Here is a 12,897-nt window from a genome sequence, read left to right on the forward strand (position 1 = left end):
ATTCACAAAACAGCCATTTAAAAAATTATTTACATACCTGTAGTTGATTTAATGAATTATTCAAGACCAAAGAAACACAAATCCGGGCGGCAGCAGGTGCATTTTCTTCGTCCCGGGGCGCAGGTTAATCGTTTGTGTTTGTAAACAAGATTGGAATGCGCGAGATTCCACTATTCGACTTTAAACCCTTTTAAACAGTCGCGCGCGCACAGCAGTGCTGCTGCAGACAGGTGAGACGGAAGCTTGGCAACGCAGCGTCGCCAACAGCGAGCACGTTGGCCTGACACGTCATGCGCGCGAGCGCCACAACTGGCAAGCGGCCACCTCGTTAACTCTTTTCTGACTCGTAGAGAACAACACATCACAAAGCCGGCTCTATAAATGATATAAATTGGACCGTTTTTCGGAATCTATCAACATCTCGTCGGCCGTTTTGAATATTGGAAAAGAATCCGCGGTTTCTGCTGAAGATGAAGTTCCACATTTGGCTCACGCTGCTCGTTTTGCCGGCCGCAATTTTATTCGCTTCGAATAATGGTGAGTTTTTTAAATTCTTAAAAGGCGGATCAGTGAGGACCTTTAGTTTACGGTTGAATAATACGTGGCAGGTGTACATTTAATTTTAATCCCACATTATTGCAACACGTAAACACTGATAAATTGGAGAAATATAAGCGCTGTGTACAGTTTACCCAAAGTTTTCTGTCAAAAATTGGACTTTTAAACTGGAACAGCTGTTTTTGGTCATTGCTTTGTTTTTATGGCTTATTTTCCTCTCAGGCCTCGCAAGGGCAGAGGACGACGTTGACGACGAGGGTGTGGACGTCGAAGGAGAGGATTTGGAAGTGGAAACCTCGGTAACCGGGGACGAAGAGCCCGCCGAACCAACTGGACCAGGAGCCTCGCCCGACGCTGACACGACCATTCTCTTCACCAACCCAGTCGGAACTTCAAACCTTGGTAAATTATAATAATTATATTAAATTATTTTAAAACAATAATAATAATAAATAAAAATCAGATCTGCCTGGCGGCAAGCTGGTCGAGTTTCTCGTCGGATTCACCAACAAGGGCAAACAGGACTTTGTCCTCGAGACCCTGGACGCCTCCTTCAGATACCCCATGGAGTTTACCTTCTACATTCAGAACTTCTCCACCCTTGCGTACAGCCGCCTTGTGAAACCGGGTCACGAAGCCACGCTCGCCTACTCTTTCATTCCTGCCGAGGGCTTCGCTGGAAGGCCCTTTAGCCTCAGCGTCAACCTCAACTACAGAGACGCTGTAAGTTCCTTCAATATCGTCTCCTGAATTAATTTGTCCTCGTGAATTACGTTTTTAAAAATATTTGCTGTGAGTTTGCCGGAAAATCGGAGAAATTGGGTCTCGCGGAGTTTACAAAAGGGAGATTATCTCGAATTCTAATGAAGCTAGAACCTTGAATTTGGTCTTGAAAGATGCCTAATTAGATGGCCGACAACTTTTATATTTGCAAACAATTATTTGGGATTTTCCAAATTTGAGTTATTTGTCATTTTCTTAAAAAATTTAAGATATCTCAGAAATGTTCATTCAATTTTTTTCTAAATATGGGATAAAATGTTACCCTGACTGCATGTAACATGTGGAATAAATTTCAGGGTTGTGAAACCTTTGGATTTTGAGACAGAATGGGTCAAAGGTTTAAAAACGGGTATTTCCGAGTTCTGCTAAAAATTTGAAAGTCCATATTTACCCTCGGAATCACTCCTGAGGTCAGAAAAGACCATAAGAACAGTTGAAAAATCAAACCCTGGCGTCAGGGTACTCGGGGTAGCCCTCAAGCAATCAATTTAAAGATTTTCACTCTTAAAAATAATCAAATTAAATTTTGCAGAGCGGTGGATTCTTCCGCGAAGCCGTCTACAACGAGACCGTGCAGGTGATCGAGCTGGAAGAAGGTTTGGACGGCGAGGTGTTCTTCATGTACGTCTTCCTGGCCGCTTGCGTGGTGCTCCTGCTGGTCGGCGGCCAGCAGCTCTTGGTGTCTGTCGGCAAGAAGAGAGGCCACATTTCGCGGAAGCCGCAAGTCGAGACCGGCACCAATGACAACCCCAACGACGTCAACTACGACTGGCTCCCCAAGGATGCTCTCAAGAACCTGAACAGTATGTTTCACTTGATTTATCTGTTAGAGCTGCATCAAGGAATTTATTTTCTTTTGGGACCGGAAAATTTCCCTGAAAATCGAATTTTAAATTGTAACTCTTGACCGGGTTGAGATATCATCTTGAAATTTTCACTGTCTTATCTAGTTTTTTATTCTGGACAACTTTTCTATTTACAAAAAATTCGCAAGTCGAAGGTAAATGTCACCTTTTGCGACCTTTTTTTCGAAAATTCATATTTAAGGGATGATAGCACCCTTTGATTTTTTCGGGGTTCGATGCTAAAATGTAGGCCGCAAAATTCTGCACAAGCACACCAAATTTGAAAGGTGTAGTCACGATAGTTTTGCTGCAATAATTCGAATTTTAAAAATTAAAAACCTGCTCGGCCGCGCATGCGTAGTTCTCCTCTCGTTCGTATAGTCTATTTTTTCGCATTTAATTTGTTTAGAAGCACCAATAGGGCCTAGGGTGGACCTGTGAAGGTCGCAATCGACCCTCAGGGTCTGTCCCTGACGTGACCCTGAGAAGATTTTTCAAAAAATACCGATTTTATCGAATCTTTGCGTTTAGAAATCACAAATTGAAAGCTAAAACCGCCGAATAACATTCCTAAATTTTATTTCATGAAACCTAGCTGTCGTAAAAAATATTTAAAAAAATTTGTATTCGATTTTTTAAGGAATTTTAATTTTTTTTAATTCAAAAGTACCTTTAACAAATAAAAAAATCTAGGATCGCCACCAAATAATTTCTAATTAATGACCCGCCTTTAATAAATCTATTTTAAATTTTAATTGCAGATCAGCAACGCTCGCCGAAGCAAAGCCCACGGCAGAGAAAAGTGAAGCGCAGCGATGACTGAAGACTTCCGCACCTGTTGTGCCAACTACTCAAGAGACCAACTCAAACAACAACAACAAACAACAGCTACTTACCCTCCCTTTCTTCGTTAAATCTCCTAAGCAAATTGGAAAAAAAGAACCATCAAGCACAAACAAACTCCGCGAAATTCTTGTTGGCGACTGCTTTGCGAGTCAAAAGAAAAAAAGACAACTAATCGTCGAATGAATGAGCCTTGGCTTTTTTTTACCCTGGAATGCGTGGCGACGGAATGATTGGTGCATGTCTGTCTCTCATTTTGGTGAAGTGATGATGCTTTTGCAAGGAATTATTTTTGTTCTCTTGTTTAACATTGAACGCCGCCAAAGGAAGAAATCCTTTGCCGGCTTGTTGAAATAAATAATAAATTTGTTAAAAAAAATAAAAGTACCGTTTGTTTGAAGGTTTATCGTCAGTGTCACGTCAGCCGTGATAGATGAATCAATTAAGCGCGCGCGTTTGTTTCCCAACGAGAAACGAGAGCCGCTAACTACTGGAAAAAATAAATACAAACCCACTACTGTTCATGCACAATTAATAATTGCATGTGCACACACTCGGTTGTTGCAACACGTATGTACGTGCATCTCATTAAGTCTGCGCGGCGTCTAATAAAAAAATAAATACATGCACGCGAGAGCCTTATTTGCCGGAACGGGGAGGTGTGACACCTCCGCGCCGCGCACGCCGCTGTCACGCCATTGCGAAAGGGCTTTAGGGCTGAAATTGCCCCCGCGTCTAAACGGCTGAAGCGCCCGACTTATGCAGATTGACAAGCACACATGCCATGCCGGCTGCATAACCGCCCAATCGATCCTGCTGCTGCTTCTGCTTTTGCTTCTGCTTCGCCTCACACCTCTGCCGGAGATGCCTCGCTCTCGGTACGCACCATTTTTTGAACATTCCGTGATACAGAATTCATTCCCGGATATTAAGTAAAATTGAATTAATCATTAATATTGAAGGGAATTAGCAGGGCTGTGAATTTAAACAGTTATATTTATTCAGAAAATAGATATAGATATTTTTTGGCCAAATAAACAAGTGTTTTTCTGTTAATTTTTGCTGAAAATTTCCAATTTTCCAGAAATTCGTCATTTTTACCGCAAGCAAAAATTAAAAGAGTGAAAATCACGGGCTGAGGATGATTTTGGCGGTGCAATTCACACCAGAAAAGGAACATTTATCAAAAATCGTCATTTTTGTGAGCTTTACGGGACATTATCTGCATTAATTCATTTTGAGTTGATGCAATTTAAAATTTAAGATATGCATTGAATTCCTCTTGTCAAGCCCGATCGAATTGACACCAAATTTGAGGTCATCGGTCAAAGTCAAAGGTCATTTTCGAAAAATTTCAGGTGATTTTTGGGATTTTGAAAGTTTTTAAATCCGAAACGCCCCTAAAATGTGGTCTCAGGGTACGTCTGGGCTTGTGTGAAAATTTCAAGGTGGTGTTCAGCTTCATTTTCGAGGAATTCAATTTTTAATAAAAAAAAATAACAAATTTTTCAATTTTTGCAAATGTTTGAAATTCCAAATCTCAGGTTCTAAGGGTCCAAAATGCAAAAACTGCATACCATTCAACTTGGCTTGACTTTCCCTAGTGAGCTGAAGGGTTTTTAGGGTGCTCACCCTCAATCCCTAATTATCCCCCGAGTCGAAAGGTGAATATTTAAAATCCTCGCGATTTTTGTCTACTTTTTTAGATGGAATTTGAAAGTTTGACACCCCTGTTTTGAACACAGGTAGAGGGTAGTTATGCAGGATTATTTTAAAAATTTTATGAAAGGGTAAAAAAGCATTAGACGTTTTAACTGCCAATTTTGTCGTAAATTTTTATTAATAGCAAACCGTTCAGAATTAATTTTTTACGCTGATTTAGCCTTTTTTTAAAGAGGTTGAACAGAGCAAAATCCTGGAAAATACTTGTTACTAATGCGTGAAATGATCCCTTAGGATTCAGTACAAACTAAAATTGACTCTAAACTTTTGAGAAAAGTGCTTTTCAGATGATAAGGATAGTGTCTTTTTACTTGAAATCCTATTTTATTTCACAAGAAGGAGTTTTCCTAAAAGGTTTATTACGTTGTTGCATAGAGAATTCGAAATTTGCCGCTGAAATGAGGTCAAACGATGGAAATTTTGGAGAAAACTTGAAAATTTTGAATTTTTACTGTAGCTAAAGGTTATTTTTTTAGAACAACATGTTTTTATCACCAAAAATTGTCGCCCTATATCGATTACTTAAAAACTTTGCCGTTAGTCTAACTATTCCCTCAGAGGAAATAATGTAATATAAAAAAATTCACGTGTACTCGCTACTTGAAAAGAAACATCGCCGTATTTTCGGGAAGGAAACGCGCACGCAAAAAGAGATAAAGTGACGTTTAGATGGGCGAATTATACACAAATTTGCGGAGCCGTGCGGGCGGGCGGGCGGGCGGGCGGGTGGGAATGCATTTACGTGAGTTTGAAAGGTATAATAGCACGCATATGTATTAACAACGAGAGCAGCGCCCAGCACATGCAGTTTATTTACTCGCGTATTTGATGCATGCGTTCTCGGTAGTAAATATAAAAGGAGTCGCGCTGCGGTAGTAAACGCGTACGCCGCGAGTCATGCTCGGGCTACCACAAAATTCATATAAAAATAATTCAGCGCGGCGAACAAAGGTAGCATTAAAAGGACGACTCCCTTCGCTGCCATCAAACTGCATGCGCTGACGTCTAAAAATAGGTGAACCTTGAGGATCAAAAAGTTAAATTCGGCTTTTTGAATAACAAATAACCCCGGGGAATCCCAGCTGCGGTTAATTCTAGTTTAAGCATATCACGTGAATAATCACCTAAAAAGTAAAAAAACCAGAGTAGCAGTAATTAAACTTATCAGGAGAAGTCTTATATAAATAAAAATATTAAAAATTATTTCCGTTCCGTTAGACAATAAAATTTCAAAAGGAAAAATTGTTTAATTTGAGATTCAAAATTTCCTCTGCAAGCGGAAAACGAAAGCCACGTACACGGCTAATAAATAAGTCTGAATTTCCTCGTCCAGCTGTAGACATTTACAGCTTTTTTGTGGAATCCCAACCAAAGATAGATGTTGGTTGCGGTTCGTACGCATCCTTTGAGGAAATCCAAGCTCGCGGCGGTAAAATAAACACAAAGAGTGCACATGCGAGCGCAACAACCAACACACACACACACACACAACTGCTGATGCCCTGGTGACTAATAGTTCAGATAATAATTACGCGTCGTCGCGAGAGGAAGTCGGTGTATGTGTGTGTGTGTGTGTACGCTTGTATATGTATATTCAAATGCAGTGATTCACCTCGAGCCTCTTTTTGTTTGAAGTGTTGCGCCAGCGAGCTCTATTGTTATTCTCCGCTGTTTCCGGTGCAATTTGCTGCTCGTTTGTTGTACACATGCATATGCATGTGCCTCTTTTTCGACCATGCAAACGAATACACACACGCGCGCTCGAGGAAGGTAGAGTAATTATTTTCGTAAAGAATGGAGATGAGGCCGAATTACTGCTTAATTAATGACTCTGTTCGTTTTTCCTCAGCCTTAAAATGGAATGTATTCTTTCCAAAGACTATAAAACTATTACAAAACCATTCATTTTTTTGTCTGCTGATGCCAACGTAGGAGGCAATAACTTTTTATAAGTTTTTTTTACACTTCATTGAACGAGCAAGCATTATATTTGTTAGATAAGGTTCATATTTCCCCGTTTATCACCAGTCTAGGCGACAGGTTCAATCACCTCCCACGAAGAAAATATAAAAAAACAAGCTATTATATTGATTGACTCTCAAAATTGAAACCTTTTTTCTTAAAGAAATAAAAATTATTTTCAGAGGAGTGTGGAAATTGTCAATTCCGCAATGGAAAATCAAGCGCCGCGCAGTCTTGATCAATGAATGTGGCTCGGTTTTTTTATTAATTGCATTATCATAAAGACCCGTCTGGCAGACAGATTATTTCACAAGAGCATTAGCGTGAGGACCTGCGCAGTTCTTTTCCCCGAATGAGATTATGAATCGCATCGCAATCCCAGCAGTCGCGCCTTGTCACGCCGTTTTATCCTAATACCAACTCCAGAGGGTTTCCAATTGTAAACGCGCAACATTTGGCAGTTCAGAAAATATATAATCGAATGGTTTGAGAGATCTTCTGTAGACTTGGAATTGGATTTTTGACACTGCCAATCGGTTTACTAGGTTAGAACGCCGAATCAGCCCGATAATTTCGCACTTTTTGGTCTGAACCAATCAAAAAGCGCAACACAACGCCAGCGACCAATCAGAGACCAGCTTTTTGACGTAGCGAAGATCGAGACAGCAGCGCCACAGCAACAGTCTTGTCGCTTTATTGCGCCGGCTGTCGCTGTGGCGCTGCTGTCTCGATCTTAGGCCTTTGCTACGTCAAAAAGCAGGTCTCTGATTGGTCGCCGGGGTTCTGTCACATTTTTCGATTGGTTCAGGCAAAAATCTGGCAAAGTAACGGTTTTTGACGACGAATTTAGCTGCTGTTCAACCATCAGGAACCAATTGGAACCGTCAGAAAATGAAAATCCAAGAAAAAAGCAACAATGCACCTTCTCAAATACTTTAAAAAATTCAAAATCCAAATTTTTCTTGATTTTTTAACCCTCCCATCTTTAAAAATTACGTGGTAGATGATTTTAAAAGAAAAGGTACTCGGAAAAAAAATCCTGAAATTTTTATTTGTAATAAAAAGAAAGCAACTGCCTAGAATATGCAACCCTACGGTCTCTCACAATAGTATAGTGTGTGTACACAGTATATAAATTTTTTTCTGATAAAGGTGTCTGCGTGCACAAACACACACATATGAACACGATCACGGGTGGGCGGGCAGGCAGCCGGGTGCGGGCACAACACACACACAAACACAGCGAAAAGCACCCCTAAAATAGACGCGCGGTTGACACCGGCGGCCTTGATATCGCGTGGTTGCGCGCGGAAGAAAAAAATCAATTTTCCCAACGTTTTACGACTTCGGACCGAGCGGCGGGGTCATGAATGACTTAATGGATTAGCTCACTCTCGCCGTTCGCCGCCTGTGGCCGCCGCACACACACACACACGCGGAATTGCGCCCGAAATAAAACCGCGCCTTCCCGCTCAACTTAATTTATCATTCGCTCGGGCGTATGTGCGCTCTTTGCTCACGGCCCCGCACACTCGAAAATCGCTCCTCCGCCAGACGTGAGGTTCAATTCAGTGCAAACGCCGCCCGGACACCCTCTTTTCAAACAAATCTTTTGTATTTTCATCATTCTTCGGGGTAAATCGGTCGGTGTGGGAAGCAAGCCGAGAATTATCCATGGTCAATATAAGAAAATATTTTTAAAATATTGGTGGAAATTTTTGTTTAGTTGGACACGGTCCGCAGAGAGATGATTTAGAGAGAGCAGCTATTTCTTTTTTAAAATTCCTCTTGTCTCTTGTTAAAAAAAAACCATTGTGCCAAAAATCCAAAAAAGATCGTCAAACAAACGCTGTGGATCTATTTGTTGAATTGTTTTCCTTCTGCCCTGCTGCGACATGGTAGAAGAAGAATAATAGAGGGGTGTTTTGAGGTATGCAGCATAAACTTAAAATGCGACCCCCTATAATGACTGCGCAGGTCATCGACATTTCGTTTTGTGCCCTGACGCAAACGCCGCGACTTTCATGCCGCCCCAACTCCCTATTTTTAAACAAATATTCCGTATATTTTCATCATTTTTCGGGGTAAATCGGTCTGTTTGTGAAGTAAGCCGAGGATTATCCATCGTCAATCTGCAAAAAATATTTTTTAAAATAGTGTTGTACGAGTAGTTGACACGACTGGCAGATAGAAAAATTAAACAGATTTCTCCTCTCATTCATTTGCTGCGTGTGGCCAACAAACGGTTCACCTATTTGTTCAATTGTTATCCTCCTTTGACCCTTCGTCTCCTGTCAATAGGGATTCAGCGTGAACTTGCACAATTTTAAAACCTTTTCATGGACAATGAGTTCATTTTCCTCCCGCAGTGGTAGGTCTGACATTTGAAAGACGCATTCGAGGGGTGGTCGTTTTTTCTCTCTCGAGAGAAATTTCACCTTTTGTATTTGTCAATGCAGACGCACAATACGCACATGAAACATGACCAGCAGAGGAATGTTTTTTGGTAAGGTTCAAGTTCAAGGACTCTATCCATAAGTGGAACGACCGTTCAATTTTCCTTACAAAAGCAGCAGTTTGTCAGGCAAAAATTGAAGAGCATTTTTTTTTCTCGACTATAATAGCAAGAATTTCATTGTCTGTTAAATAATGCTTGTCTCTACGAGACGTATTATTGAAGTCAGCACTAAAAGCAACTTATGTTTTTCGCTTGATGTCGATCCCTCTCGACGCCAGCTTTCCCTAAATTTTAATTTTACAGAAAAGAGACTCATTTTTAGATAACAATTTTCTCTAATTTGAATCAATCGTATAAAAAAATTCACGGCTTCATCTGTGAAATGATTTTACGAGGCAAAATAACGTTTTGAAAAGCACAAAAGGCGGTCTCTAGAAATAATAATAATTTCATCAGACATGAGACTGAAGCGTAACTCGTTTCATTCTAAAAGCTTTCATGAAAATTTCCATTGTAGGACTTTTCCGCTGGAAGCAAAATCCGTTTACATCGACGAGTGAGTGGGTGTGTGGGCGCTCTGCTAATAGCCAAAAAATTCGCTAATAGCAAATTTCTGTGCGCAAAAGGACTTTCGACTGCGTGGTGACAAAGAAAGAATATTACCCGTCGGTATAATATGCTCACCGGACGCGCATTATTCAAGAGAGAGAAAATAATAATTATAAGGGTTGGGAATTTTACAGGGTAGACAATTGAAAATTATTTGAACTGTCCCGCCAGTCAGAAGTTAATATGGCGTCAAAATTGATAATTGTTTGAATATTCGCGCATTTTTAAGCTGCGCAGTAAACTTGTGCGCATCCTAAGCATGCACAGTATGCACATCGCATCTAAATCTCACGGGAAGTCTGAAATTAATTACTGCGCATGCGTGACAAAAATCAAAACCTTCTGCGCAGTCGTAATTCCCACCGAGGGACGGGTTACGATCTGTGTTGGTTTTCCCGCCGGTCAGAAGTGAATGTGGCGTCGAAATTAAAGGAGACGGTCCAATCAGAAGCGTCGAAAAAGGGGCGTGCCGACCTAATAATTTCATTCCCGCGCATTTTGTTAAATTTCCATTGGCCTGATGTACCATCTAACGGTCGATTCGCCAATATTATAGGGCTAATCAGCTGAAGGAATTTTTATTTTACGTTTGTAACTTTCCCGCCGTACTCTACCAGACGCCATATTTGCGCGTCGCGTGAATCCGTCCCCCGGTGGAATTTTTGGATCGATAAACAATTTGTTCTACAATTTTCAATAGTAAAAATTGAGTAAAAATTCAAATTTTTCGATTTTTCTCCAAATTTCCTTCGCTTGAGCACATTTTCTTGGCAGATTTAGATTTCTCTCGTCGAAATCTGTCCATTAGCGTATGAAACCTTTCAGGGAAACCTCTTTGTTGTGAAATAAAATAGGATTTCAAGTAGGGAGACGGTCCTCACCACCTGCTGCCACTTTTCGCAACAATTTACAGCGCTAATTCGGTCAATTTTGGATACAATTGAATGGCTGTTCTTTAGAAAAACGACCTTCCCTCATCTACAGAGTTTAAATCTCCACCCGCATGTAAAAATAGGGAAAAAATGCAGGATTTTTCTGCTACGCGACTATAGGACGGTTTTAATTCTTAAAATTCACGATTCGCGCTCATTTAATGACGAAACGCAGAAAGGAGGCTGAGGAAAAAGCAGTGGACGGTCTAGAAATCCCAACCCTAATAATAATTTGCATCCGCGCGGCGAGCATCGTGCCGCGTGCGTTCGTCCGAGCGAGAGCCGCGCGCGTTTTTGTGCTCGCAAACACACACGCTCTATCTATATCTATTTTTATTGAGATTTACGCGCGGAGAAGAGCGCGCACGCATTTTCCCATCCGCACACAAAGGCCTGCCTGCCTGCCGGTCGGTCGGTCGGTCGGCCGCCCAAAATATTTCTCCGGCCGCTTTTTTAGTATTGCGGCACCGGTTTTTCTGCTCGTTTACGTCAAAAGGATCCTGGTCGGCTGCTCGGCGGCCCAGCGAGCCAGCGAGGCGAGCAACCGGCTAGAGTACACACTTACTCCTTCTCTCTCTCTTTATTTTATGGGTTCTCATTCTTGGAATATTTCGCTGAATAATGTGTGAATAAAAAATGACGCCCCGAGAAGCTGAGGCTTGTCGGACGGACTGGATTTTCTTGTTCAGCTTCTCTCTCTCTCTCTCTCTCTCTCTCTCTCTCTCTCTCTCTCTCTCTCTTGCGCGCAGCACGGCTCTTTTACACACACGCTGCTTCGTGCCGAGACTCACTTTACTCTCGTCGCATAGTATTCGTGAGTGTGTGTAGTGGGATGAGTAGGAAATACCTGAGGCCCTGCTGGTGTAATTTTATTGTGCGCCGCGCCGCGCCACGCCGCCCACCCGTCCCTGGCTGGTAACAGGGCCTTTGTGTAACCTGCTCTCTCGCTTCTTTTTCGACGCCAGCACAGAGATGCTCCTCGCCTGCCTGCCTGCCTGCCTGCGTCTCTCGGTTGTCGCCGAGATCGCGTTTCAAGCAGTCGATAGATACTGCACACACACACACACACACCGGCCAAATGGCCCCCGAATGGAACGGGCCAAATTGGCCAAAAGTGCGAGGTTTCCTTTTTCAGAAACACTAGAAGCTCCCCTTCGCTAAATTGCGATTGGAATTTCAAACTAAACGCCAAAGTTTCGAGTTCGACGCGAAAACAGCTCGGGAAAAATCAATTAAATGTTGTAAATTGACGTGGACTTCGAAATTATGCGTTAAATTGTAAAAATTCTATTTTAAAGTAATTAAAAATATTTTTGAGTTGGTTTTTCTTTATTAAAATTTAGCATTTCCGCTGTAAAAAGGTTTATAAACATAAATTTAGAGTTTTTTAGCACATTTTTCCGTCTATAAACTGAAAAATAGTAACGAGAAATGGAAGGATGTATTTATTTCTCTTTTGAGAATGAATGGAACCCTTTTTTAATCACACCTGGACCTTAATTTATTACTTTCCGCATTACAATTTCCCCCAAAACGAATAATGAGTGCATGATTTGAAAATTTGAACCTCAGATTCGATGTTAAAAATTTACTTGAGACTAAAAAACCACCCCGGGAACCCCTTGAGGAATTGGCAATTAAATACAACCCCTAAAATAGTTATTTCTGCTTGAAATTATGTCGAAAATTATTTTTATTAAATTTCGGTTCCCAAAAACCACGTTTTTAAGTTATTTTCACTGAAAAATAATTTTTCTGTCGACCAAACCTTAATTTTTGACCCTGAATCTAATTACCCACTTAATTAGCTTTCAAATGGCGTAAAGTTTGTTCCTCTTGCACTTCTGGAAGCTGAGAAAATCGAATTTGAAGCCATTTTCTCAATAAACCAGCAATTTGGGACCTCTGTAAGCTGTAGGCAACATTTTAATTTCGGAAAAATGAAATTCCTTTTGCTAGAGGCAATCAACAAGTTTAAGATCTGCTCGGCTGAGCATTTTTGTAAAAGATTACTGAAGAGCAAAGATTTTGTTTAGGCAAAACAAATATTTGTGCCTTGCTTCATCCTTTGCAAAGTCAAGTTGAGAAATTTATACGAGTTGTGCGAGCAGTTTTGTTTAAAAGTTTAGCCAAGAAGGCAGCAGGAAAGTTCGCCCGGCAGAAATATTGATTGACTTTCAGGAAA

The 12,897-nt window shown here is 41.0% G+C and overlaps 2 protein-coding genes across 2 annotated transcripts in view; one reads left to right on the forward strand and one right to left on the reverse strand.

Annotated features, from left to right (window-relative positions):
* Positions 1 to 4,175, reverse strand: part of LOC135940693 (TOX high mobility group box family member 4-A-like) — a 110,693-nt gene extending 106,518 nt beyond the window's left edge. Inside the window, exon 1 of the mRNA XM_065485692.1 lies at positions 4,170 to 4,175. The gene's annotated coding sequence lies outside the window, so the exon portion shown is untranslated. The remainder of the gene's footprint in view (positions 1 to 4,169) is intronic.
* On the forward strand, positions 322 to 3,413 carry l(1)G0320 (signal sequence receptor subunit 1 l(1)G0320). Its single transcript, XM_065485693.1, has 5 exons — positions 322 to 537; positions 781 to 960; positions 1,022 to 1,281; positions 1,874 to 2,144; positions 2,948 to 3,413. The coding sequence occupies exons 1-5, from the start codon at positions 471 to 473 to the stop codon at positions 3,007 to 3,009; spliced, it is 840 nt and encodes a 279-aa protein (XP_065341765.1). The 5' UTR covers positions 322 to 470; the 3' UTR covers positions 3,010 to 3,413.
* Positions 4,176 to 12,897: the final 8,722 nt, after the last annotated feature.

The sequence above is a fragment of the Cloeon dipterum genome, chromosome 3, assembly GCF_949628265.1.
Source record: "Cloeon dipterum chromosome 3, ieCloDipt1.1, whole genome shotgun sequence".
In the NCBI taxonomy this organism is placed as follows: Eukaryota; Metazoa; Arthropoda; class Insecta; order Ephemeroptera; family Baetidae; genus Cloeon; species Cloeon dipterum.